The 26704-nt window shown below is 42.6% G+C and overlaps 1 protein-coding gene across 1 annotated transcript in view; it reads right to left on the minus strand.

Annotated features, from left to right (window-relative positions):
* LOC126262357 (peroxidase-like) overlaps nucleotides 1-26704 on the minus strand; it is a 291332-nt gene that overhangs the window by 27500 nt on the left and 237128 nt on the right. The window contains exons 11-13 of the mRNA XM_049958941.1: nucleotides 19573-19686; nucleotides 15306-15438; nucleotides 2773-2900 (exon numbers count right to left, since the gene is read on the minus strand). Of these exons, the coding sequence (XP_049814898.1) occupies nucleotides 2773-2900; nucleotides 15306-15438; nucleotides 19573-19686 (375 nt within the window). The remainder of the gene's footprint in view (nucleotides 1-2772; nucleotides 2901-15305; nucleotides 15439-19572; nucleotides 19687-26704) is intronic.

Raw genomic sequence — 26704 nt, forward strand, 5'->3', positions numbered from 1 at the left:
GTAGTAAAAGAACAATTATAACTTCAAACAGTGCTACAGAATTGGAAGACGTACGATAACATTTCAAACAGAGAGTCAACTTGACGATGCACAGCAAACTGCGGTATCGGCCCGAAAATTTGTAGAAGAGATAAACATACGTATCCCATCGTTCAGTAAGGAATTGGTTTTCATCTCCGACCAATCGGTATTTGAAGGGGAAAAGCATATGAATGGAATCTCGGAAATTAGAGGTGCCGAGAGAGATGTATCAAGATCAACTACGCCTTAACGCATTCGTATAAAATTATGCCGAATGTTAATCTGGATGATAAATTGGCTGCAAAGTTATTTATTGTGCTTCAAGAAGTTGAGGGTACTCTGCCCCCTACGATTCTTTTTCGAGTGCGTGATCTTGCAAGGGCAGTAGGCAATATTTACGTCACGGCAAGCAAAAATGGGAAAATTGGCGTAAGAGAACTACAACTATGGTATGCCTTTGGCCAATAGCTGGTCGAAATAACTTGCTTTTGCTTGATTCCTGGTCTGCGTATAAAAATTATACTCATTTAGAGCAAACTATTCATCCTTTCATGTGCAATTCATACTACCTAGAACTACTGAGCAAATTCAGACGCTGTTTTTTTCCTGCCTATAAAACATGCTATCGTACTGTCTGCAGCTATATCTTAAAGGATAGCCAGTTTCACGATAAGCTCCGCGACAGACTGATTCGCATTCGGTTGCATGCCATCACATTCCATCCGTTTTCACTATCCCGTTACACCAAAATGATTCTATATGCATTTTTCAAGAGTGGATACCTAGCTGAACGTCCCGCTCGGTTTGTAACTCCCGAAGAGTTCGCCTTCGATCTTGATGGCGCGAACCTTTGTCATCACAATGGTTCGCCATTTTTCATTTGGCGTTCATGGTGCTCGTTAATGGTTTGTTCTGAACGTTTCTTGAATGTCGACAATATCCATTTTGCGAAGTGTAATACATACATTCTATAGGAGGACGATATCTACACCTCCCGCACACTCATTTTATGTCATCCTCCTTCCTCTTATGGTGAGTCATTAGCAGCTAATATTTTTCCTGTCATAACTTTTAACACACACTTTCAACTCAAAATTATTGGTAACATTTTTGGGGAAACAGAGATCTTGAAATCTATATAAAATCTGTGAAAAACAATACTGATCGCGATGGTTATTTTATTAAAATGACCGGTTTCGGCGTAGGCTTAGGCCATCTTTAGACTGCACCATCAGCTGAAGACGACGCGCAGAACAGTCAGTTGACCTCAGTCGCTGGAACTGCTCGTACTGATTTTACACAGGATGACAGTTATTGTACTGTATGAAGTAAAATCGTCATACCTTCCGAACGGTTTGCGTTGGGACGTTCAAACTGCTCGGTTGGCCGCGGGGCACGATGGGAAATAATATGCACATGTTATGGTTTGGTTTAGAGACGACGCCAACTTTCATTTGGATGGGCTCGTCAATAAGCATAACTGGCGCATTTGGGGGACTGAAGATCAGCATTTCGCGATCGAGAAATCTTTTCACCCTCAACAGGTGACTGTGACCAGTCACGGAATAATCGGTGCGATATTCCTTGATGTCATGGTGACTTGCGAACGGTACGTGAAGGTTTTGGAAGATTATTTCATCCCCGTTATCCAAAGTGACCCTGATTTCGACAAGATGTGGTTAATGCAATTTGGAGCTCGACTCCATCGAAGCAGGAGAGTGTTGTCCTGAAGGAGCACTTTGGGGACCGCATTCTGTCTCTGGGGTACCGAGAGGTTAGTGGCATGGGCCTCGATTGGCCGCCATGTTCTCCGAATCTGAACACTCGTGACGCCTTTTTGTGGGGCTATATTAAAAACAGAGTATACAGCAATAAACCCACAACTACTGCTGAGCTGAAAACAGCCATTCAGGACGTCATCGACAGCATCGATGTTCCTACACTTCAGCGGGTCATGCAGAATTTTGCTATTCATCTGCGCCACATCATCCCCAAGGGTGGCAGACATATCGAACATGTCATAACGTAAATCCGAATATCTGTAGTGACGTTCACACGTTGAATAAAATGTGTGCACGTCGCAGTTTGTAACTAGTTTACGTTTTCTTCATATACTTCGATAATTATCACCCAGTACATTCATATCAGTCTTACTAAAGAGTGAACTTGCGACCTCGCGTGCATGGAGTTCCTTATGAGTAACTGCTGTCCTTCAGTTTGTATGAAATCACGTTATTTAGCACAAAGTCCAGGAGGGGACATGTAGATTGGGATTACATTTCAGCATTTGAATGCTTTTGTAGAGTAGGCTGAACAAAATTCAGCAACAGATACTGCATATCGTTACGACTGTCTTTTTATGGGCTAAGACTACATACAGAATTATTCCACAGGATGACACAGTGTGACATAACGAAGTTAAAGCGAGCAAAGTAAACAAGATCCTGTGTCTCAGTGATGTTGGCAGTCGAGCATAGTTCCTTCATCTCGTCGACATTCTTCCCTTACTACCCACAGGATTGTGGCATACCCAGTGTGCCTTCTGGAAGGAATGGAGAGGTCGAGTTTCAGATTTTATGGCGTTGTTTCTCCCACTGCAACGGCTTCGTGATCTGATTTGAAGGCCTTTATCGTGCAGTGTGGTGTTCTTACCTACCACCACTTATCCCATAACAAGCTCTTGTGCACTGTTGTATGACTGTAAAATGAGCCATTAAAGCCAGCAGCTGTTTCGGCGCCTGCTGTTCTTACCTCCTGAGTGACGGAGTCGTCGACGGCCTGGGCCACCTGGTTCATGAGGCCCATGAAGTACTCGTCGATCACTCCAGCTCGGTACAGGTCGTACGGCTTGCGGATCAGTTCAGACAGCCGCTTGGACGCTGGAAGCAGACAGAAACTCAGTTTCCATTACAGAATAAGAAGACGAACTGGTCATAAAGAAATGACCGGTACACTGAACAGGCTACAATTAAGAATACTTTCTTTTTGGAGACAACTTCGTTTTGCATTTATTTGTAGGACATAGGATGAGGAACCCTATGAAAACCTGATGATAACCTCGTTCTCATGTACCTGTTTTAAGCACGCGCAGTGCCATTATATGAAGACGTGTGATGACTCTAATAAATATCTACGAAATACAGAAATTTTACTAAGCGGTACGAATAAATGTGATTTTTGTAACGGTTTTGTTCAATACCATAAACAGAAACGTGCTGTAGATTGTTGGTAATAAGTGCTGATGATTGTCACACGTTCCGTAAAAAAGGCTTACGACTAGCAGGATATCAGACAGAGATAAAATAGCTTCATATATGGTAGTGACCTGCAGCTCAAACATAAAACGAGTTGAGTGAAGTTCGTGAGTTTTCCATTAGCAATTAAGATTTCCATTAGCAATTAAGCCGATTCAAATGGCACTTGGATTTAAAACTGACCGTATGGGTGCTACAATACTGATACGTTGTGGACGACCTGTTGAGGTTTCTTATCACGAAACAGGCGATAGCACTCAAGAACAGGACAGAACGGAACAGAACTGTTATACACCTTAGGACTGTTTAATGATATGTATCTTATATGAAGGGCTTATTTCAATAGTGATACAAGCCCATTTTTGTTCATTCTGAGACACAGAGTCCTAAAGTGAAATGAGCGCTGAAAAATCTGCAGTTGAGATACCAGAAATATTCAAGTATACAGGGTGTTACAAAAAGGTACGGCCAAACTTTCAGGAAACATTCCTCACACACAAATAAAGAAAAGATGTTATGTGGACATGTGTCCGGAAACGCTTAATTTCCATGTTAGAGTTCATTTTAGTTTCGTCAATATGTACTGTACTTGCTCGATTTACCGCCAGTTGGCCCAATAGAAGGAAGGTATGTTGACTTCGGTGCTTGTGTTGACATGCGACTCATTGCTCTACAGTACTAGCATCAAGCACATCAGTACGTAGCATCAACAGGGTAGTGTTCATCACGAACGTGGTTTTGCAGCCAGTGCAATGTTTACAAATGCGGAGTTGGCAGATGCCCATTTGATGTATGGATTAGCACGGGGCAATAGCCGTGGCGCGGTACGTTTGTATCGAGACAGATTTCCAGAACGAAGGTGTCCCGACAGGAAGACGTTCGAAGCAATTGATCGGCGTCTTAGGGAGCACGGAACATTCCAGCCTATGACTCGCGGCTGGGGAAGACCTAGAGTCCTAGAACGACGAGGACACCTGCAATGGACGAGGCAATTCTTCGTGCAGTTGGCAATAACCCTAATGTCAGCGTCAGAGAAGTTGCTGCTGTACGAGGTAACGTTGAACATGTCACTGTATGGAGAGTGCTACGGGAGAACCAGTTGTTCCCGTACCATGTACAGCGTGTGCAAATGTTCTCTTTACGGATGAGGCTTCATTCCAATTGTAAATTTTCACAATCAACATGTGTGGCCTGACGAGAATCGGCACGCAATTGTGCAATCACGTCATCAACACAGATTTTCTGTGAACGTTTGGGCAGGCATTGTTGGTGATGTCTCGATTGGGCTCCATGTTCTTCCACCTACGCTCAATGGAGCACGTTATCATGATTTCATACGGGATACTCTACCTGTGCTGCTAGAACATGTTCCTTTACAAGTACGACACAACGTGTGGTTCATGCACGATGGAGCTCCTGCACATTTCAGTCGAAGTGTTCGTACACTTCTCAACAGGTTCGGTGACCGATGGATTGGTAGAGGCGGACCAATTCCATGGCCTCCACGCTCTCTTGACTTTCATTTATGGGGGCATTTGAAAGCTCTTGTCTACGCAACCCCGGTACCAAATGTAGAGACTCTTCGTGCACGTATTGTGGACGGCTGTGATACAATACGCCATTCTCCAGGGCTGCATCAGCGCATCAGGGACTCCATGCGACGGAGGGTGGATGCATGTATCGTCGCTAACGGAGGACATTTTGAACATTTCCTGTAACAAAGTGTTTGAAGTCACGCTGGTACGTTCTGTTGCTGTGTGTTTCCATTCCATGATTAATGTGATTTGAAGAGAAGTAATAAAATAAGCTCTAACATGGAAGGTAAGCGTTTCCGGACACATGTCCACATAACATATTTTCTTTCTTTGTGTGTGAGGAATGTTTCCTGAAAGTTTGGCCGTACCTTTTTGTAACACCCTGTATATATAGTTCCGGAACCTGTACAGAAAGTTGGCATAGAGATCAACATAAACATCATTTCCGCCCTTTTTATTGCTTATGAAAACCACACATTGCATGTTGTACCACCATACAGCGAGACCTTCAGAGGTGGTGGTCCAGATTGCTGTACACACCAGTACCTCTAATACCCAGTAGCACGTCCTCTTGCATTGATGCATGCCTGTATTCGTCGTGGCACTCTACCCACAAGTTCATGAAGGCACTATTGGTCCAGATTGTCCCATTCCCCAACGGCGATTCGGCGTAGATCCATCAGAGTGGTTGGTGGTTCACGTCGTCCATAAACAGCCCTTTTCAATCTGTCCCAGGCATGTTCGAAAGCGTTCATATCTAGGAGAACTTGCTGGCCACTCTAGTCGAGCGATGTCGTTATCCTAAAGGAAGAAATTCACTAGTCGTGCACGATGGTGGGGCAAATTGTTGTCCATGAAGACGAATGCCTTGCCAATATGCTGCCGATATGGTTGGAGGATGGCATTCACATACTGTACAACCGTTACGGCGCCTTCCATGAGCACCAGCGGCGTACGTCTGCCCCACATAATGCCACTCCAGAACAGTAGGGAACCTCCACCTTGCTGCACTCACTGGACAGTGTGTTTAAGGCGTTCAGCCTGACCGGGTTGCCTCCAAACACGTCTCCGACGATTGTTTGCGAAACTCATCGGTAAAGAGAACGTGATGCCAATCCTGAGCGGTCCATTCGGCGTGTTGTTGGGCCCATCTGTACCCCGCTGCATGGTGTCGTGGTTGCAAAGATGGACCTCGCCATGGACGTCGGGAGTGAAGCTACGCATCATCCAGCCTATTGCGCACAGTTTGAGTCGTAACACGACGTCCTGTGGCCGCACGAAAAGCATTATTCAACATGGTGGCGTTGCTGTCAGGGCCCCTCCGAGCCATAATCCATAGGTAGCGGTCATGCACTTCAGTAGTAGCCCTTTGGTGGCCTGAGGGAGGCATGTAATCGACAGTTCCAGTCTCTCTGTAACTCCTCCATGCCCGAATAACATCGCTTTCGTTCACTCCGAGACGCCTGGACACTTCCCTTGTTGAGAACTCTTCCTGGCATGAAGTAACAATGCGGACGCGAACGAACCGCGGTATTGAGCATCTAGGCATGGTTGAACTACAGACAACACGAGCCGTGTACCTCCTTCCTGGTGGAATGACTGGAACTGATCGGCTGCCGGACCCCCTACGCCTAATAGGCGCTGCTCATGCGTGGTTGTTTACATCTTTGGGCGGGTTTAGTGACATCTTTGAACAGTCATAGGGACTGTGTCTGTGATACAATATCCACGGGCAACATCTATCTTCAGGAGTTCTGGAAACCGGGGTGATGCAAAACTTGTTTTGATGTGTATATTTTTTGAATTGTAATGGTCTATTTACATCAGACCTACATTCAGTGTTTCACCCATGAGTACAAGTATGATTTATGTATTTAAGATTAGGGATCTCACTGCAGAGTGCTATACAGGCAAGAATTGGATTAACAAGAAACTACCACCCTTATTTTACTTCAACACTTCGTCTTTCCGTGAATACGTCGCCACTTCCCAAAATGCAAGCTGCTTCAATACGCCCTACACTAACACCTTAGTGAAGTTGAATATCCAGACACGCCTTCCATTCAGCGAAGATTCAGTGAATGGCAAAATTTTAGCTGACAGCCTAGCAGCTTGCAGACAGATGTACACAGATGGGTCTAAACAAAAAGAAGGGCCAGGAAGTGCGTTCATAGACGGCAAGACTAAAATACTAATAGAGGAGGCAAATTCAAGGTCCCAGAAGTTGCAGCAATACTCATTGCAGAACAGTCGTAATTTTATCAGATTCACGATCAGCACTAATGCTATTAAAATGCTACGACGCCAACAATACCAAAAATTAGCTACTATATCGGATTATAGATACAGTGCAGAAGGTTTCCAGTGTAAATATGGCGACCGGCATGTTATGGGTGAAAGCGCACTGTGGAATAACAAGAAACGAAAAATTAGATACTCTCGCCAGGAAACCGTATGCACTGGTTCAGCGAAAAACTATAAAAAGCTACCCGACGAAATTCTTCAAAACATAAGGACTATAATTAGGATCCGATGGAATGAAAATCTTGAACAGATTTACGAAATTAAAGGGAGACAGAAAGTTACTCTGATTTCTAATCTCACATCATTTCCTTGGTACCAAAACTGCAGATAAGACAGAAACGTTATACTGAGAATGGAACGACTTCGCTTCAATCATGAGAAGTTAATAAAACATAATTGATATCCAGCATTCCTCAAGGAAGTGTTGTAGGTCTCTGCTGTTCTCTATCCACGTAAACGATTTAGGAGACAATCCGAGCAGCTTCTTAGATTGTTTGCTGATGATTCTGTCATTTACTGTTTGTATTGTGTTGTACTGTACTGAACCGGGGACCTAGAAACGACGTAGAGGCTTCGTCCCGCCGTAGCCCTCAGTGGTTCACAACCCCACAACAGGCCACAGCAGTCCCCGGCACCCCCCCCCCCCCCCTGGGAACGTCACTTACCAGACGACTGTAACCCCAAATGTTTGCGTGGTAGAGTAATTATGGTGCACGCGTACGTGGATACAGTGTTTGCGCATCATTCACCGACATAGTGTAACTGAGGCGGAATAAAGGGAACCAGCCAGCATTCACCGAGGCAGATTGAAAACCGCCTTAAAAACCATCCACAGGCTGGCCGGCACACAGGACCTCGACACCAATCCGCTGCGTGGATTCGTGCCGGTGACCGGCACGCCTTCCCGCTCGGGAAGCAGCGCGTTAGACCGCGCGGCTAGCCGGATGGGCCATTTATCGCTCAGTAAAGTCATCAACAGATCAAAACCTATTGCAAAATGACTTAGACACGATACCTGCATGGTGCGATAAGTTGCAGTTATCTCTCAATAAGGAAATACAGTTACACGGTGCCTCAGACAAATCCAAAGGCTGTCAATTCAGCTACATCCTAGTAATTACAACTTAGACTGTAGCGGTCACGTAGGTGATGCTGTGGGGAAGGCAAATCGAAGACTGCATTTTATTGGCAGAATGCTTAGAAGATGCAACACTACGATTGTTTGCCCTCCGCTAGAGTATTGGTATGCTGTATGGGATCCTTACCAGGTAGAATTGACGGAAGACATCGAATAAGCTCAAAGAAGGGTAGTTCGTTCCGTATTATCGTGTAATAGGGGGAAAGAGTGTTCAAGTATATGATAAGCGAGATGGGATAGCAATCGTTAAAACAAAGGCGTTTTTCCTCGCGGCAAAATCTTTTCACGAAATTTCGATGTCTAACATTCTCCTCCAAATGAGAAAATATTTTGTTGAAACACATCTACATAGGGAGAAGTGGTCATTGTAATAAAATACAAGAAATCAATGCTTACAAGGAAACATTTAAGTGTTCTTTATTCCCACACACTGTTAGAGAGCGGAGCGGTTGAGAAACAGTCGGAAGGTAGTTCGAAGAACCTGCTGCCAGGCACTTAAGTGTGAATTACAGAGCAGGTGTAGATGTAGAGAAGCAAGCAATTTCTATCCAAGACAACGACTGTCAGAAATAAAAGCAGTGTCAGGGAGCTTCTATTAATGAAGTGACACAAGGAGGTAACAACTGTTAACGGCTTCGTGAAGGCGAGGAGTCGTTGATAGCAGTGGGCCAGGAATGGCTTCGTTACTTATTTTAAAACACGCGAACTGATAGCACAACACTTCATTCCTTACTTAATGGCTACTTGCATATCCTTCACCGGTTTTAGACCTCAACGTATACAAAACGATCTTCATGGAACAATGAAACGTGAAATTTCCGTTCTCCCTGGTCGACTGAGTCTGATAGACCCTTAAGATTTTAATTTAAGGAATTAAAAATAAAAAGACGACACTAATCGTTTTTGTTTAACTACTTTGTAAGACACATTGTGTCCGCATTTATCCTCATAACGCGAATTCTTTACAGACGAATGGAAAAACTAGTAGAAGCCGACCTCGGAGAAGATCAGTTTGGATTCCGTAGAAATACTGGAACACGTGAGGCAATACTGACCTTACGACTTATCTTAGAAGATAGATTAAGGAAAGGCAAACCTACGTTTCTAGCAATTGTAGACTTAGAGAAAGTTTTGACAATGTTAACTGGAATACTGTCTTTCAAATTCTGAAGGTGGCAGGGGCAAGTACAGAGAGCGAAAGGCTATTTACAATTTGTACAGAAACCAGATGGCAGTTATAAGAGTCGTGGGGCTTGAAAGGGAAGCAGTGGCTGGGAAGGGAGTGAGACAGGGTTGTAGCCTCTCCCCGATGTTATTCAATCTTTGTATTGAGCAAGCTGTAAAAAAAACAAAAGAAAAATTCGGAGTAGGTATTAAAATCCATGGAGAAGAAATAAAAACTTTGAGGTTCGCCGATGACATTGTAATTCTGTCAGAGACAGCAAAGGACTTGGAAGAGCAGTTGAACGGAATGGATAGTGTCTTGAAAGGAGGATATAAGATGAACATCAACAAAAGCAAAACGAGGATAATGGAATGTAGTCGAATTAAGTCGGGTGATGCTGAGGGAATTAGATTAGGAAATGAGATACTTAAAGTAGTAAAGGAGTTTCGCTATTTGGGGAGCAAAATAACTGATGATGGTCGAAGTAGAGAGGATATAAAATGTAGACTGGCAATGACAAGGAAAGCGTTTCTGAAGAAGAGAAATTTGTTAACTGGGGAGAAGAGAAGTTTGTGGCACAACTTGACTAGAAGAAGGGATCGGTTGGTAGGACATGTTCTGAGGCATCAAGGGATCACCAATTTAGTATTGGAGGGCAGCGCGGAGGGTAAAAGTCGTAGAGGGAGACCAAGAGATGAATAAACTAAGCGCCGGCCGGAGTGGCCGCGCGGTTAAAGGCGCTTCAGTCTGGAACCGCACGACCGCTACGGTCGCAGGTTCGAATCCTGCCTCGGGCATGGATGTGTGTGATGTCCTTTAAGTTCTAGGGGACTTATGACCACAGCAGTTGAGTCCCATAGTGCTCAGAGCCATTTGAACCATTTATTTGAATAAACTAAGCAGATTCAGAAGGATGTAGGTTGCAGTAGGTACTGGGAGATGAAGTAGCTTGCACAGGATAGAGTAGCATGGAGAGCTGCATCAAACCAGTCTCTGGACTGAAGACCACAACAAAACAGAAATACGTAACTTGTGTCAATTTCTTTGATTCGTGCGGTTTTATTGTCTCTTGTGTGAGACGGCGGCACAGATAACAACTCATTCAAGCAAGCCATGCGATTAAGATGGAAAACAAGCGCCACCAAAAAGGTCTTGGACATTAATAACGCGACACTACACGGACTGTGGCAGGCTGGAATCTGGTGAAATGAGGTGCCGCATTACTGCAGTGTGCACACTTTATGGCTAATATTAGATGTGTAAGACTGGCAGTGGCTGGACAAGAAACACTAATAACCCCAAGTCTTCCCACTTGTACTAAATCAGAACAGGAAACCCAAAGTTCTGGAAAAGTTCGACAAATTAGTATCCGTGTTGTAAATGATCGCTTTTCAGTTTCTAACGAATATTTTTTTCCAAGGCAATGATAAAATCCTAGAGGACCAAAAGTACTGAGATCAATGGATATTAAGTTTAGAAATGGGATTGGTTTTTACAAAATAAAATTGTTTACAATGTTTTTATTGTAGTTACCAATCCACCCTCGTACATAGAGTACAATGTCCCTTACGTAAAGAGTGCGATTGAACATGGTGACGATAGTTACAAAGTCTCTATTTGTGAGTGACGTAAGATGAAGAAGCTGTCCCTCGCACATAACAGGATATGGTGAAATGTTTTCAGATTAACAGTTTGTACTACATTGAGCTGAAATACCTGAGAGACTGGACGTGTAAGAAAAAGTTATGTGGCAAAGGAGCTTAACAGACAGCTTAAAGATGCAATACTTGAAATTGTGTCACCTTCAACCAGAACACAGTTGTATCAAGTAGTAGGCTTTCTAGTTAACTAAATGCAAAGTAGCGTGTACTTCCTGCAGCCTTTCTGGAATGTGATAAGAATAACTGAATAATGTGTGAGAACAAAATATTGTTTAGGGGGGTTATATAGTACGCGCCCGTGATTGATACTCGCAGACTGCAAGTGAGGGCTCTAACACAAGCTCGTGAGATAAATACACAGAATAGTGTAGAGTACACGAATATAAATCAAAATGTGGTATACAAGTGCTAAGAATAATTTCTTAGCCTTGTATTGCTGTCAGTCGCGTTGCATATTTTGTTTTAATTTAACATCATGCTGCGCGTTTAAGGTGTTTTGCTTATCAGGCGTTTTATGTTGCATGCAAGAGATTACTGAAGTTACTGAAATAGTCTAAAATTATCAGATAATGTACATTTAATTTATAATCTCGATGGAGTCTCTTCTTGTGAGAAAATTGGTTCGGAGCGAGGGAAAGGGGGAGGCGAAAAAGTGACGTCCTATGGTGTCAGCTGTTGTTGTTATTATCGTTGTGACGTTGGGCAGGTCCCGTTGATTGTGCAAGCCTGTTCTGGAGGTATGGAGATATTGTCACATCAGTTGGTATGTTCCATTAATTATTTAACCTTCTTTCTGTCAGTCAAATGTTGTAGTTACGATTTCCACGTTCTAAGCTTCATTTGTCACTATTTACCGGCGAAACCACTACAAATATTGCAGAGCTCTATCGATCCATCAGGAAATGGTGATAAATGGAACTCGGGACGTCATAAGTCAAACCTCTGACATTCAGGAAGAATATTAAATAATTTATGTAACATATTAACTGATGCCAAAATATCTACATGAATCCAGTATAGTGTGAGACATGTAAGATGAGGTCCTTAGTCGCAGTGTAGCACGGGTGAACATATTCATTTGTATAGACAGTGTAGGAAGTAACTGTTGAAGTGTCAACAATGCAGGAGTAGACGGGTGGCGATGCGTGCCAGCGTTAATTTCAGTTCTCTTGTATGTACGGTTGTCTTGGCCTGACACGCTTTTGCTTTTAATGTTAGAACCACTCTGTCGAACGTCGTAGACAAGTCATGTTACTCTTCAGCAGTTATTCAGCGGCATATGATATTTGTGTGTCGAAAAATTACTAAAAGAAGCAAGTCATCATCTATCGTGGTACTTCTGTTATTAATTAACTGATAAGTCCTCAAAACTGAAGTGATATACAGGATGTTGGGTGTTAAAAAAATGTAATCCTGAGTTTGAGAGGTAGTAGTATGGACCAAAACGAGCCATAAATGTCCAGTAGACATGGGCCCTAAAATGCACACCTTAAGATTAATCTTCGCTACTGTGAAACACATGTTTTCTATTCAAGCTCTTTGTTATTACGGACAACCCACATAACGTGATAAACAGACGAGGACACATTCCTCTATTATTGGTTCAAATGGCTCTGAGCACTATGGGACTTAACTTCTGAGGTCATCAGTCCCCTAGAACTTAGAACTACTTAAACCTAACTAACCTAAGAACATCACACACATCCATGCCGGAGGCAGGATTCGAACCAGCGACCATAGCGGTCATGCGGTTCCAGACTCTCTATTATTGTCTATGAACAGAGAGAGTAGTGAACGTATGTTTGCATTACTGTAAATCGTATTCAGAGTTTTGGGTAGCTGCAGCGCATGCATTAGTTGCAATGAAACCAGTTAGTGTTTGGTAAGTTTGTGAAATTCTTTTACATTGTACTTCTATCTCTGAAGTTACCACCGTAGTGGAGGCCTAGTATTCGACATGGGAAATGCCGTAAAAACATCTCAGAAACCTATCACAACACAGGCTGGTTCGATTAGAACAAATGAATGCGCTGCACTTGCCCGTGCCATACTTCACGCAGGCCGAGGCTCACAGTTAGCCTTTCTCGGCTTTGCTCGTTCCTTTCCGGGAGTACACGGTACAGCGCCACATTTCATTTAGTATTGCTGTGTGACATTTTTCGATCGAAACAACTCTCTTCACTTCGGCAGAATCGTGGTGTCAGTGCTGTTTACCCTTTTCTATTTGTTCGTGGTATGAAGGAAGTTCACATGTCCCGTGGCTGTTTGCACAAAACGAGACCATCTACCGATCTATCGTCACAAGTCTTTAAAAATGATTGGGAGTGGCAAAAGAGAGGGGTAAGAACTCTCAATATAAATTTTGCAGTCACATAAGCGATGCGTACTGCAAATTTGCAGTGAAACAACATTACAATACCATGAACCAATAAGATTTGTTTCACAATGAAAGAGCAAAAAATTACAATGGTCGATAGATGGAAGTCATTGTTCTGTACATCATAAGCACTTTCTGCTAAATTTGCAGGACTGCAGCACGTAAACAAATCGGTCGTGTGAACAGAAAAATTTATGAAGTCATTCGTATTATTCCACAGTCAGTTTTAACGGGTTTTGATGAAACTGAGAAAATAGTATGGAGATTCTATATGTTACTGCAAAGTGCGTTGGTTAAGTCGAGGGCAATTCCTGGAACGATTTTTCAATTTAAAATATGCTATTGGTGAACTTATGAAGGAAAAAGGAGTGCAGGAACGAATCTTAAAACATGTGAAATGGGTTGCAGATCTCACATTTTAAGTGGAATTGATTGCACACTGCCCACAGTAAGACATTGCAAGTTGAGAAACAACTTATTTCTTATACAAATGGGGAGGCATTTAAAAATAAAATCTCGCTGTGGAAGGGACAACCCCGGCGTTAAGGAAAATGCTATATTGGAAGAGTCCATTCCAGCCTTGAAAGAATTACGAGGATAGTTTCCTAAGAGTTTTGAGGACGCTGCCAATCTTACATCTGTTTTTGAGCTATTTTCGAGACTGTTTCAAAGCGCCCCTGTGCATGTGTAGATTTAACTGATTGACCTGGCAAGTGCTGATTTAATGACAAGTGTTTTTATGTTAAAACTGTTCAGGACGTCTATATTGCTTTACTTAGGTAGAATTTCCACGTATCCATAATGAGGTTGCAAAAGTGCTACACCATTTCGATTACAAACCTAAATAAGTCACCGTTAAATGGCAACCTGAGTGCAAAAATCTGTGAAATTGTCTGTGTCTGTCCGTATGCTGATAGTCGGTACCAGATAAAAATCATCTTCTATGTTAAGTGCGCCAAAAACAATTTAATAATACTGAAAAGTTGTTTTGTTTGTCATCTATGTTGTTGAGAAATATGAAATATAAAACCAAGTTGTATGCAGTGCGACTGCACTGCTATTTAAATGCAGCGTGGTTGCTGTTGCTGCCTCTCCCTCCTCTTTGCGCTCGGACAGCATGATGTGTCGGTGGGGCAAGTGTGCATGAAACTGAGCGGTTTGCCACCCGTGTCAGAGCATGGCTCTTGAGCCGAAATCTTGGCAGCCCTTGGTTTACAGTTAACAGCACTAACAGATGTTTACTGCATGCTGGATCCATTAACAATAGCAGAGGAATGTGTCTGCATTTGTTTACTGCATTCTGTAGGGCGTTCGTAATGTTAGAGAACTTGCATCAGAAGAGTTGTGTCTCCTAGTAGCTAAGATGAATGTGCACATAGCTCTTGAAGTATGCAAGTTACAGCCCATATTTACCGTACTTTTTTTCTTGTTTGGTTCATACTACCATCTCTCAAAACATGGAATACCTTTTTAGCATTCGTTATATTATATTCTACGTATTTTGGAAGCTAAGGAGATGCTAACAACAGGCTTGCAAGACTACATTATGCATAATTCGTACGTTATCGAATGGGTAATTTTAGTTACTTAAGTGACTTTTGTTTTATTAAGCTCGAAACACACAATAAAGCGTCCACCTGAAATAAAATGAATAATGAAGGTAAGTAGCAGTACAATACAAATAGTTTGTTTATAACAGGGACAGTAACTGCATTTAGTCCCATGGCCACTGTTAATTAAAATGTTAAGAATTAGGATGAGGGTTTTAGGTATCCTGATAAGTACAGTGGGAGGGAACAAACGGTGTTAGTTTGGCAGGTGCAGCAGAGACAGCATGTGAGCGTGGTTACCGATGAACCTGTGGGCCTTGCTCCAGCGCTCGACGGCGGTGGGCAGCAGCGAGTGCGCGAACCGGAAGGCGGCGCCGGCGAACGCGTCGATCACGCCTGGGTTCACGTTCGGGTCGTAGCCGTCCCAGTAGCCCTGCAACACAAGCACACTGCAGCGAAAAAAGAAAAGCTGGAAGTATACCCCACGCAGTGGAATCACACTTTTGTGAGATTTGGCGTCGCTGTTGGAGCTGACACGGTGCCGCAGACAACTGTCCTCATACTTGAGAAGAGGAGGCTTCAAGTCGCCGTCCAAGCATCATGATTCCGATTTTCCATAGGCTCATTACATATAAAAAGTTACGTCATCGGGAAGATTGACCTTCCCTCTTTGTTACTTCTGATTGATAGGATATGAAATGTATCGATACTTTAATCATGGGTGGTATTGTAAGAAACGTACACATAAAGATATCGAAAGAAGAGTATCGATGCCTTGCGGTATCGCTACTTATTTCTGACAGAAAGACTTGATAATCTCTATCGGTCCCAGTCACTCCACTTTTGTTTTTAAAAACTATCAGCAGTAGAAAGACGAGCGTTAAATCAAGTACTGTTTTTACTTTCCTTACAAATTACAAAATTTAAAAGTTGTGGTAGTTAAATATGGAATTAGATTATTAAAAAACAACTTAGTAGAGTCCAAAAATAAATACATAAGGTCATATATAAACTTCCCATCCTTCCTCTGTACAGTAATTCAAAATCGATATTTTATCCAGTGGTTTGGCTGACAAACCGTTACGTGACTATGACAACGCACCGCCTGCATTTGAAAATAAACGCCCAGGGAGCACTGATGTCGCTAGAAATGCCAGGTAGTCGTTGTCTAGCTTGGAGGAATAAAATTTTTAATAACGTTATTTTTCAAACCCTGTTACCTCAAAACTGTATATTTTTTAAAAATTGGTTTCTTTGTTCCATCCATGTCGTCACGTATTTATACTAACAAATTTGTGGTGAGTCCCTATGGGACCAAACTGCTGAGGTCATCGGTCCGTAGGCCTGCACACTACTTAATGTAACTTAGCTAAGGACAACATACACATCCATGCCCGAGGCAGGACTCAGACCTCCGACAGAGGGAGCCACGCGAACCGTGACAAAGCAACTAAGACCTCGCGGCTGCTAACAGATATGTACCGCTTTATTCTCTCTCAAAATAAATAATTTTACCTGGCTGTTGTGGTGAAGAGTTTTCTCAAATGCTTTTTCATTTATGAAATCTTTCCGGAAGACTTCAAACTTTTGGAACAGATTTAGCGTCTCACTTCATTGTTATCCACTTTATTAAATTACTGACAACTTAGGCCTACACTTTTGTTAGACGTCGTTATGTCTGCTGATTCGGTAATTCTTGCACTTAAACTGTTTTAGATGAAAAAAAGGAAAGAAAAACAAGTAAGTCGAATCGTGTAAACAAGGGGATTCCAGTTGAATGAAACATCGCCAAGTATGGAGAAGCGTCGCCAATCTTTAGTATATAAACGTAGATATACGTTTTCGATATTAAGAGCAAAATAGTACACAAAGTAAGTACTTGTACAGACAACTACGACATATGGACAAAAATCCAGAGGTTGGTGAGTGTGATGGAATGGGAAAGGGGAGGGGAGGGGCCGTAGAGGGTGGAGGGAGTTATTGTTTCTCACTAACCACAATGCATTGTCTCCTTCCCTCCCTCTGTAACCTGCCGACCTTCCCTTCTTATCCTCTCATTCCCTTATTCATCACATTCGCCACCGCAGGATTTTTGTCCGTATACCATAGTAATCCATGCCAGTACTCATTGTGTAAGTTATTGCCCTTTGTACCCATTTCCTTTTAATCTTTGAGTACAATGTAATACAGGGTGTCCCACATAAAATCGGTACGCTTCACGCAAAGATTAATTATCCATAGTCGCATTGCTTGCGAAGTGGCAACAGTCTCTCGAAAGTTGGCTATACTGCATTTTATCGGAAGGTTGAGTGCAGTTATGAGTTCTTGCGACGCTCTTTGAGAAGCTCGTATTGTTGAGTTGTCACGGAAATTGAACAGTTTGCATTAGAACAATGAATTGATATTGTGATGTGTTACATACAGACAGGCTCCACAAGGAGTACGGAGATACTTCAAGTATCCTGGTAGGAAACTCCGCACAACCATGACTATTCTCGATTTGTACAAGAAATGGAGGGTTGTAGGATCCGTTCAGAATTTCTCTAATAGGCGACCGACAGTGATGACTGTGGGCGGAACTCGCATGGGTGTTACTAGACGTCCCCGCAAGTCGGTAAGGGGATTATCGCAACAGACTGATGTATCTCGTACATTGTGTCATCGTGTGCTGAAAGGTATGAAATTAAAAGTCTGTCGCGTGAGTGTGACGCAGGAGTTGAAATTAGAGGATCAGGAAAAAAGAGTTCATTATTGTAACTGGCTGTTGGCATCAACTGCTAACGATTATTCGGACCCCTTGCTTTACTTCGTGTCAGCTGAAGCCTAGTTTCGTTTATCAGGTTATGAAAACTCCCAGAATTGCTTGAAGAACCTCTCCACTAAGAGAAAATGGGGGTTTGGTGAGCGTTGTCCGGAATGCGCATTATTGGCCCCATATTCTTCGATTACGCGTTAAACAGTGCTAGATCTCTAGAGAACTTTGACCCTTTCTGTGCACAATTAACAGATGCAGAGAATCTGTATGCTATATTCCAACACGATGAAGCACTCGCTAACCAAAGTCTGGCCCTCCTCAGCAACGTGTTCCCTGGAGGCAGACTTGTCAGGCCTGTGGCCCCAATGACCCCCGCACTTAACGTCGTGTGATTTTTATTTATGGGGCACACTAAAAAGCAAAGGGTATGCTGACTATCCTCGCATAATGTTACGAGAAATCAACAACATCACGTCTGCAGAAATACAGCGTGTTGCCGGTAATGTCATCACACGATGTCAGTGATGTCTGAATGCCCATTGAAACTACTTCCAGAACCTGTTATAAACAGATAACTGCATGTTTATTAATGTTACTTTAGTTAGTTCATTGTTATTTAAATCTCGGACGTGAGGCGTACCGGTTTTATGTGGGACATCCTGTATAAGATTTATTGGTACGTATCTTCTTCGTGAATGTTTCATTACCAGTTTGTGTTTAGATATCTTAAATAATATCTCTATAACTTGTGTAGTTCAATACGTTTAGGTCACTCAAATGTTGGATTTACGGATTTAGAGTCTAAACCACTTGGTACATCACTATATTATATTTATTGTTTTATACCAATGTAAAATTGAAGCATTCCAATTTCCTGTTTTTCGTACTGATTCATAATCTTTAAATGTCATGTATATACGGAAATAACCGTCTCTCTACTGCTAGAGGCTCTAGCTGATGTGTGGACTGTCTCTTCTGTCTTGAGGTGTCTGGCGATGGCCTAGAAAACCGAAAGCCGGTTCACAACAAAATATGGTTCAAATGGCTCTGAGCACTATGGGACTCAACTGCTGAAGTCATTAGTCCCCTAGAACTTAGAACTACTTAAACCTAACTAACCTAAGGACATCACAAACATCCATGCCCGAGGCAGGATTCGAACCTGCGACCGTAGCGGTCTTGCGGTTCCAGACTGCAGCGCCTTTTACTGCACGGCCACTTCGGCCGGCACAACAAAATATGAAATAGATATTATTGTGGAACATCAATACCGTGTATGTCAGTTTTTATATCCTCAGTCTACAAGGAAATTAGATTTCCACAGAAGAGTCCCCAATTCTCTACTACAGAATGGGTTTACCATACTTCGTCAGGGACGAAACAGCGAAATCCTCTAGCTAGGCAATCTGATAACCACGTGACTAAAAACGTCTGACAACGTTTGTTAGGTTACTACCACAAGCACCATGTTGTTCGCGGCCCCTGATTCACTACACTTGAATCCAGTAGAGCGACTGTAGGTTGAAATCGATCTTCGTGTTCACTCTCAGTGCCTCTGCAACTCACCCTCCATGTTCTGAGCTAAACTGTGGGTATTATAGCTTTAGAAGTGTTTGATGCGTCGTAGCACTTTATTAAGTCATTCCCATTTAGTAGATTGGTTGTTGTAGGTGCTACATTGGGTGATAGCTCGAGGTATGAGCCAATGGTCTTAATGTTTTGACTCGACTGTTGACACGTAACTCCCAAGATTATAGAAAGGAAGAAGTGGTTATATTACAACTATAGAACAAATTAGTATCCTTCACAAACCTCTTTCTGCGAGAGAAGACCAAATTTCTCCATGACCTCCTTGCCAAGGATGATAGGCAGGAATTCGTTGTATGTGATGTGCTGGATCTCAGCTATGACGATACGACGTGCTTCCTGGAACGATATGAAAGTAATGTTAATGGTAAACCTAAATGTGAGGTCAGGGATGCTCCCAAAGTTTCAGTGGAGTACTCTATTCACAAACGCCTGAGACAGTGACAAATCTTTTAACTGAGTTTAAGTACCAAACTCGCAGCCGTACTTAGGATCTATAAGGTCATTAAGCTGAATCAAAAAAATTTATAATAACTCTCAGCATTTTAGAGCAATGTTGGAATTAAAAATCTATAATCAAATGTTTATCTGACTGCATGAAACGTTACTGAATTGATACGAGTAAAAATTTAAAAGACTTTAAATCAGCAAGGAATTCAACACAGTTGACATCGCTTTTAAAACTTTATTTGTAAAGTAACAAAATGTGACTCACGTCCATGGGAAAATCAGTATTTCATTTTAAAAATATCTGACTAGTAACTATAAACAACCTCTTTAGGCAAGTGCAAGACAACGAAAGAAATGTACCAAGCAAACAAATTTGACCTATATTTAATTAAAATTGCAATTATTTCCATAATTAACAGCCTTAAAATGAATACTACAATTTCTGATACTTTATGGTTGCTGGTTTGAATGAAATGTGGAAGAAATCGGTTTTCCCCGAAATCGAACACATTTAAAGCTGTCAAAATTCTGTTAACCGTTCGTTTATAAGTCTCGATTTTTCCAACTGAAGTGCAACGAGTTTAAACTGGATGCCACTGGGAATTTGACGCTAGGAAGCGCGAGGATTGCAGAGTGAATGTTGAGTTAATTCACGTCAGCTAGGTTGAGTAGACCTGTGTGTCTCAGTGATCGACAGGGCTACGCTGGCGGGAGCTGTGCTCCTTGTAGCATTACCTATGGGGCCCCCTTCTTGGGAGTACGTGAGTGCCAACCACATGGGCCCTTAGCTAAGTCTGACATTACCTCTATTTACTTGTGTCAGACATCCTCAGTTTTCTTTCCTGTTATCCTCTCTTGGTCAACTCTTACGTCTTCATTCCCAAAAGTATTACCTTGCGAAGCTCGATGGTGTTCTACATTTTCATACTGTAGTCTCATCGTTCACGAGGGAGCGAAGCTTCCGCAGGTGTGGCAAAGCCTGCCTTCGTAGGAAGGCAAATTCGCAAGGCAAAGCCAGGCCCTTCAAGCTGGGGATTATGCGATAAGGCCGGTAAGCTGTAGCTGTTGTGGTCTTCAGTCCGAAGACTGGCTTTATGGAGCTCTCCAGGCTATTCTATCCTGTGCAAGCTTCTTCATCTCCGAATAACTAAGATTCAGATTTCTCCGTCTCTATAAAATGCGTTAGCGTTCAGGTGGAACCTCAGATGGATGAAGGAGTGCTAAAGTTGTTTCACTGTTTAAAGGAGACAAAGTAACACAACTACTTATAGGGAAATCCGTCTTATGAATGCTTATTATAAACTCTACAGCATTATAGTTAATGAAAGGCTTCGAAACATCTCTGACTCAGTTTTATTAGGACATCAAGGAGGCATCCATAAAGGAAGATACGGTAGCAATAATGTTTTCATTCTAAAATAAGTCTCCCCAAAAAGGACGGGAATTCAATTTACAAACAGATCTAGCGTTTATCGTCTTTGAGAAAGCACGACCAGTAATCACGCAAGATAATGGAGAGAAATTGTAAGTAGCAGTACATATACTAAATAGAATAAGCCTAAATCGTAACCTGAAGATATGTAAAAAAAGCTTCTTTTTTACGAAAACCATATAAGGACTAAGATAACTATCAGTAACGTAATAACAGAGCAAGTATTCCGTTTCGAATGTCTAGGATACGACATAACTTTCTGAGAAGAGAAAGACACAAATAAGAAAATTAGCACTTATCAACATATAGGGTGAGTCAGGGGGAAAGATACGTGTTTTGACGGGTGATAGCATTAATGATTCTGAACAAAAAACTTGATGTGGACGTATGCCCTATTCCGAATGGTTTCCGAGATAGAACACTTTTAATGTACATGTCTATTTATTTTCTGTATTATTCATTGTCATTGTTTACAACGTACCACAGTAATATAGAGGAATTTGAGACGAACATTTTGGTACGGGACGCTTGTGGTATATCAAGTCGGAAAACTACCTCAAACTGGCCTACAAAAAGTACTTCAGTTGTAGCGCACGCGCGTCGCGCGAGATTTTTAATATTGTCGCGATCTTTCCGCGCTAATTGTTAGTCCTAGACCTTTTTATGTAGCAAATTTAATTTAGTTTAGTTGTGTACTGAGACTCGTTTTCGTTGGAGTGTGCGGTTTTCGAGTAATAAAGAAAAACCTACAAAAGTAATATTAAACGTGTTCTATCTCGGAAACCATTCGCAATAGGGCATATGTCCATATGAAGTTTTTTTGTTCAGAATCACTAATGCTATCACCCCTCAAAGCATGTACCTTTCCTCCTGACTCATCCTGTATATGTGGCACGATATGAAGCACATTAAAGTGTACGAGTAGAAAAGAAACCTAAGTGAAATTTTATAAATTCACAGCACTATCCACAGGAATATGTCGAGCAGAAAGTTGGACAGTATGATGAAAATAAGACAGAAATGAAGTACCTTAGATCAGTGAAAGGCAGTACATGAGAAGACAAAATAAGAAATGAAGAAATAAGGAATGAACCGAGGCTACAGCAGGTAACTGAAAAGTAATGCAACAAAAGCAGGACCGAAAAGAGCATTTATCGCATATGTCACTTCAGAGAATCTGTGGACAAGCGACAGGATACAATGCTATTGGAAGAAGGAGTGTGGGGAGGCCGAGGGAGATGGCGAGGCCGGAACAGGCCACATAGCCTAATCCTGGGTCTGCAGAACAAAAAGTAGAAGAAGAAGTAAAAGACTTCAACGTAAGTTCACCATCATGCTCAAACCCTGTAACACGATTCTGGCTTTGTGACACAGATCGTCATCCAGCTGGAAGATATCATCACCATGGGGGAAGATACCAAGCATGAAGGCAAGCAAGTGGCCCACAGTAATGTTCATGTAGTCCTCCGTCCTCATGGTGCCTTTGATTACTACCACAGGTCGCGTGGAAGCCCAGGTTAACGTCCCCCGTAGAATAATACTGCCCCTATTGGCCTGGGTCCGTGCCGCAGTGCATGTTTTGAACAGCCGTTAACATAGATGACTGCATCTCTGGCCAGACCATCGACCTGGTATAGCAAGAAACGTGATTCATCCGCCTGAGCCACACGTTCCTATTGATCCACGGTCCAGTCTCGATGAACACTTGCGCTCTGCAATCATAATTGACAATGCCTGTATGAGAAGACGTAGGAACCGTCTGCTGCAGATCCCCATGTTCAACAACGTACACTGAACATGTGGTTGCACCAGCAATGTAACGTCTCGTCATAACTCACACTGACCGCCGCCTGTCGTGCCACCGAACTCCACGTTCCGTGACGAGACGAGGGCGTCCCACACCTCGTCTACTCATAGTTTCACCGACCTTAAACCACCCTCCATCGATTACAATGGTGGCACGTGAACAGCCTACCAGTTCCGCTCTTTCCGAGATGCTCGTTCCAAGGCGCTGGACCATAACAATCTGCTCTTTATCGATATAAGCGACCTTTGATGAAACTGCTTATGTCAGTAGATTTCCCCGTCTTCGTTCTTTATCGTCGGTAGAATGATTCCCTGTGTGTCTCTGCTCCGGTTATACACTTTTGTTTCCGCGTCACGTGCCCGCAACAGCAACAAGCAGCTTTGAATATAGCGGTGGGCAGAGGTCATAATTTGTCGGCTCAAAAAAAATGGTTCAAATGGCTCTGAGCACTATGGGACTCAACATCTTAGGTCATAAGTCCCCTAGAACTTAGAACTACTTAAACCTAACTAACCTAAGGACATCACACACACCCATGCCCGAGGCAGGATTCGAACCTGCGACCGTAGCAGTCGCGCGGCTCCGGACTGCGCGCCTAGAACCGCGAGACCACCGCGGCCGGCTTTGTCGGCTCATCAGTGTACACTGAGGTGACAAAAGTCATAGGATACCTCCTAATATAGTGCCAGATTTACTCTCGCCAGGCGTAACGCAACAACTCAACGTGGAATGGACTCAACAAACCGTTGAAGTCCCCTACAGAAATGTTGAGCCATGCTGCCTCTGTAGCTGTCCATAATTGTGAATGTTTTGCGGGTGCAGGATTTTGTGCACGAACTGATATCTCGATTATATACCGTAGATGTTCGATGGGATTCGTATCGGGTGATATGGGTGGCCAAATCATTCGCTCGATCTCTCCAGAATGCTCTTCAAACCAATCGTGAACAATTGTAGACCGATGACATGGTGCATTGTCATCCATAAAAATTCTGTCGTTGTTTGGGAACATGAAAATCTGAATGGCTGCAAATAGTCTCCAATTAGTCGAATATAAACATTTACAGTCAATGATCAGTTCAGTTGGACGAGAGGTCACAGTCCATTCCATGTAAACACAGCCAATACCATTATGGAGCCAGCAGCAGCTTGCACAGTGCCTTGTTGACAACTTGTGTCCATGGCTTTCTGGGGTCTGCACCACACTCGACTCTCACAATCAGTTCTTAACAAGTGAAATTAGGAGTCATCCGACAAGGTCACGGTTTTCCAGTCGTCTAGCGTCTAACAGATATGGTCACGAGCCCAGGAGATGTGCTGCAGACGAAGTCGTGCTGTTAGCAAAGGCTCTCTGGTCGATCGTCTACTGCCATAGCACATTAAAGCCAATGTAACGGGTATGTTCGTCGTATGTCACTCATTGATTTCTGCGATTACTTCACGTTGTGCTGCTTGTCAGTTAGCACTGACAACTCTACGCAAACGCTGCTGCTCTCGCTTGTTAACTGAAGGCCGTCAGCCACTGTGATGTCCCTGGTGAGAGGCAATGCCTGAAATTTGGTGTTCTCTGCACACTCTTGACACTCTGGATCTCGGAATATTGAATTCCCTCAAGATTTTCGAAATGAAATGTCCCAAATGTCTAGCTCCAACTACCATTCCGCGTTCAAAGTTCGGTAATTCCCGTCTTGCTGCTGTAATCACGCCGTACACATTTTCACATGAATCACCTTAGTACAAATGACAGTTCCGTCAATGCACTGCCCTTCTATACCTTGTGTACGCGAAGCTGTCGCCATCTGTATATGTCCATATCGCTACACCTCAGTGTATGTCTCTCGTCGAACAAGACAGGGTGCTGTGCACTACACCTTGTTTCTGGTCTCCTGTCCGGAAACCAATAGTTTCAACAACCTAACTCTTAAGAACTTATAACACTTTCGCTCTCCAGATCGCGGCAAATCTATGGATACGTACCTCTCCTAGCATAATAGCTAGAGTGTCCCACACAAGGAATATCTGTAGTTTTTTATTTTGCTGTGCAAACATGGTTGCATTTCGGCGCCGGTTCATATATCTACGTAACGTTTCGTACTGCGGTTTGCATTTTATTCTTCGTCGTTTGCGGAATTGGCTATTTCGGTATTATCTATGTTTCAGGCCTCGCTTTAGACATTCTCCAGATCGCGGTACTGTAGCTACGTTATTTAAGAGCTGCAGTTCGTGAGTGTGCATTTTTTGACGAGAGTATTTGTTGGATTGCTGCATGCACTCTATGATGCTACTCTGTTAAGTATTCAAAATGTCTATCTGGAGGATATTGATGGCTGAGATAAAACATCACTTCTCAATACGATAACGACAAAAAATGTGTTATGTGTGAACAATTCAGACTCCTACCGTGGTGTTGTTGAAGAGAAACGTGGGGTTAAATTGAATCAAGCGCTGCAACGAAACTATAATGCACGCCAGCAGAGTGCTATCTTGATGAAAGCGGCACAAAATGTCGATTGAGATAGGGACTCACTTTAAAACACAGACATAAACACAGGTTAACAAACTTCAGAGGCCTAGAAACGCGATGAGTAGCTTTCCTCCACCTCTTCCTTCTCCTCACCACCACCACTATCATCATCAATAGCCGCAGTCATTTGTTATTCACTACTGGATTTAGACCTCCTACAGTATTCTCTTTAAATTATGATCTTCAGCTTTTCGCATACAAGTTTTCCTTTTTTTTGGGTCGTCAGTTCTTCTTTCACTATCTAGTTCTCTAGGTCTCTTCTTATCACGAGTAGCCCAATGCACATTCCTCTCAGTCCATCTCCCACTATTTTATCTCGCTTTGTGCTCAGCCTTTCGGCGTTTGTAATTCTGTGATAACATCAACTCCTGTATTTTCGCTTATCCACTTCTGTGTTTTCTGGTCACTTTTTGTTATGTCTAACATGCATCTTTGCATCGCGTGTCAGGCAACCCTCAATGTTTGAACTGTCAGTGCTTTTAACGTCCACCCCGGTAAGACGATACTGGCAGTGCAGACTACCTGATGGAACGTACCTGGACACCTGTCAATGAGATGTAAAATCACACAAATTTGAGGGTTGTAGATTCAACTAAATACCTAATAATTACAGTTATGAAAAACTTAAATTTCACCCGTCACATAAAAAATATTGTGATGGATATGAACCAAAGATTGGGTTTTATTGACAGAAAACTTAAAAGATGTGATAATTTTACTAAAGCGACTGTGAACATTACACTTATCCGCCGTCATCTGGAACGTACTTGCGCGGCATTGTGTCTTTACTAGATAGGATTGACAGAGGGCATCGAAAAGATCAAAAGGGATAGCTCGTTTTGTGTTATGGTGAAATAGGGGAGAGAGTGCCACGGATATGATAAGCGACTCAAGCTGACAGTCGATAAAACAAAGGGGTTTTTCGTTACGGCGAAAATCTTTCATGAAATTTCAATCACCAAATTTCTCCTCCGAACGGGACAGTATATATAGCTGACACCCACATACATAGGGAGAAATTACCATAGTAATAAGATAAATCAGAATTCTTTAGCAAATGATCCTGTAGGAGGAAAATCCACAACTGAGCATTATTCCAGAGCAACCACTGGTAGAACTCTAAAGGAAAAATTTAGGTGTTCAT

The sequence above is a fragment of the Schistocerca nitens genome, chromosome 1 (assembly GCF_023898315.1).
Source record: "Schistocerca nitens isolate TAMUIC-IGC-003100 chromosome 1, iqSchNite1.1, whole genome shotgun sequence".
In the NCBI taxonomy this organism is placed as follows: Eukaryota; Metazoa; Arthropoda; class Insecta; order Orthoptera; family Acrididae; genus Schistocerca; species Schistocerca nitens.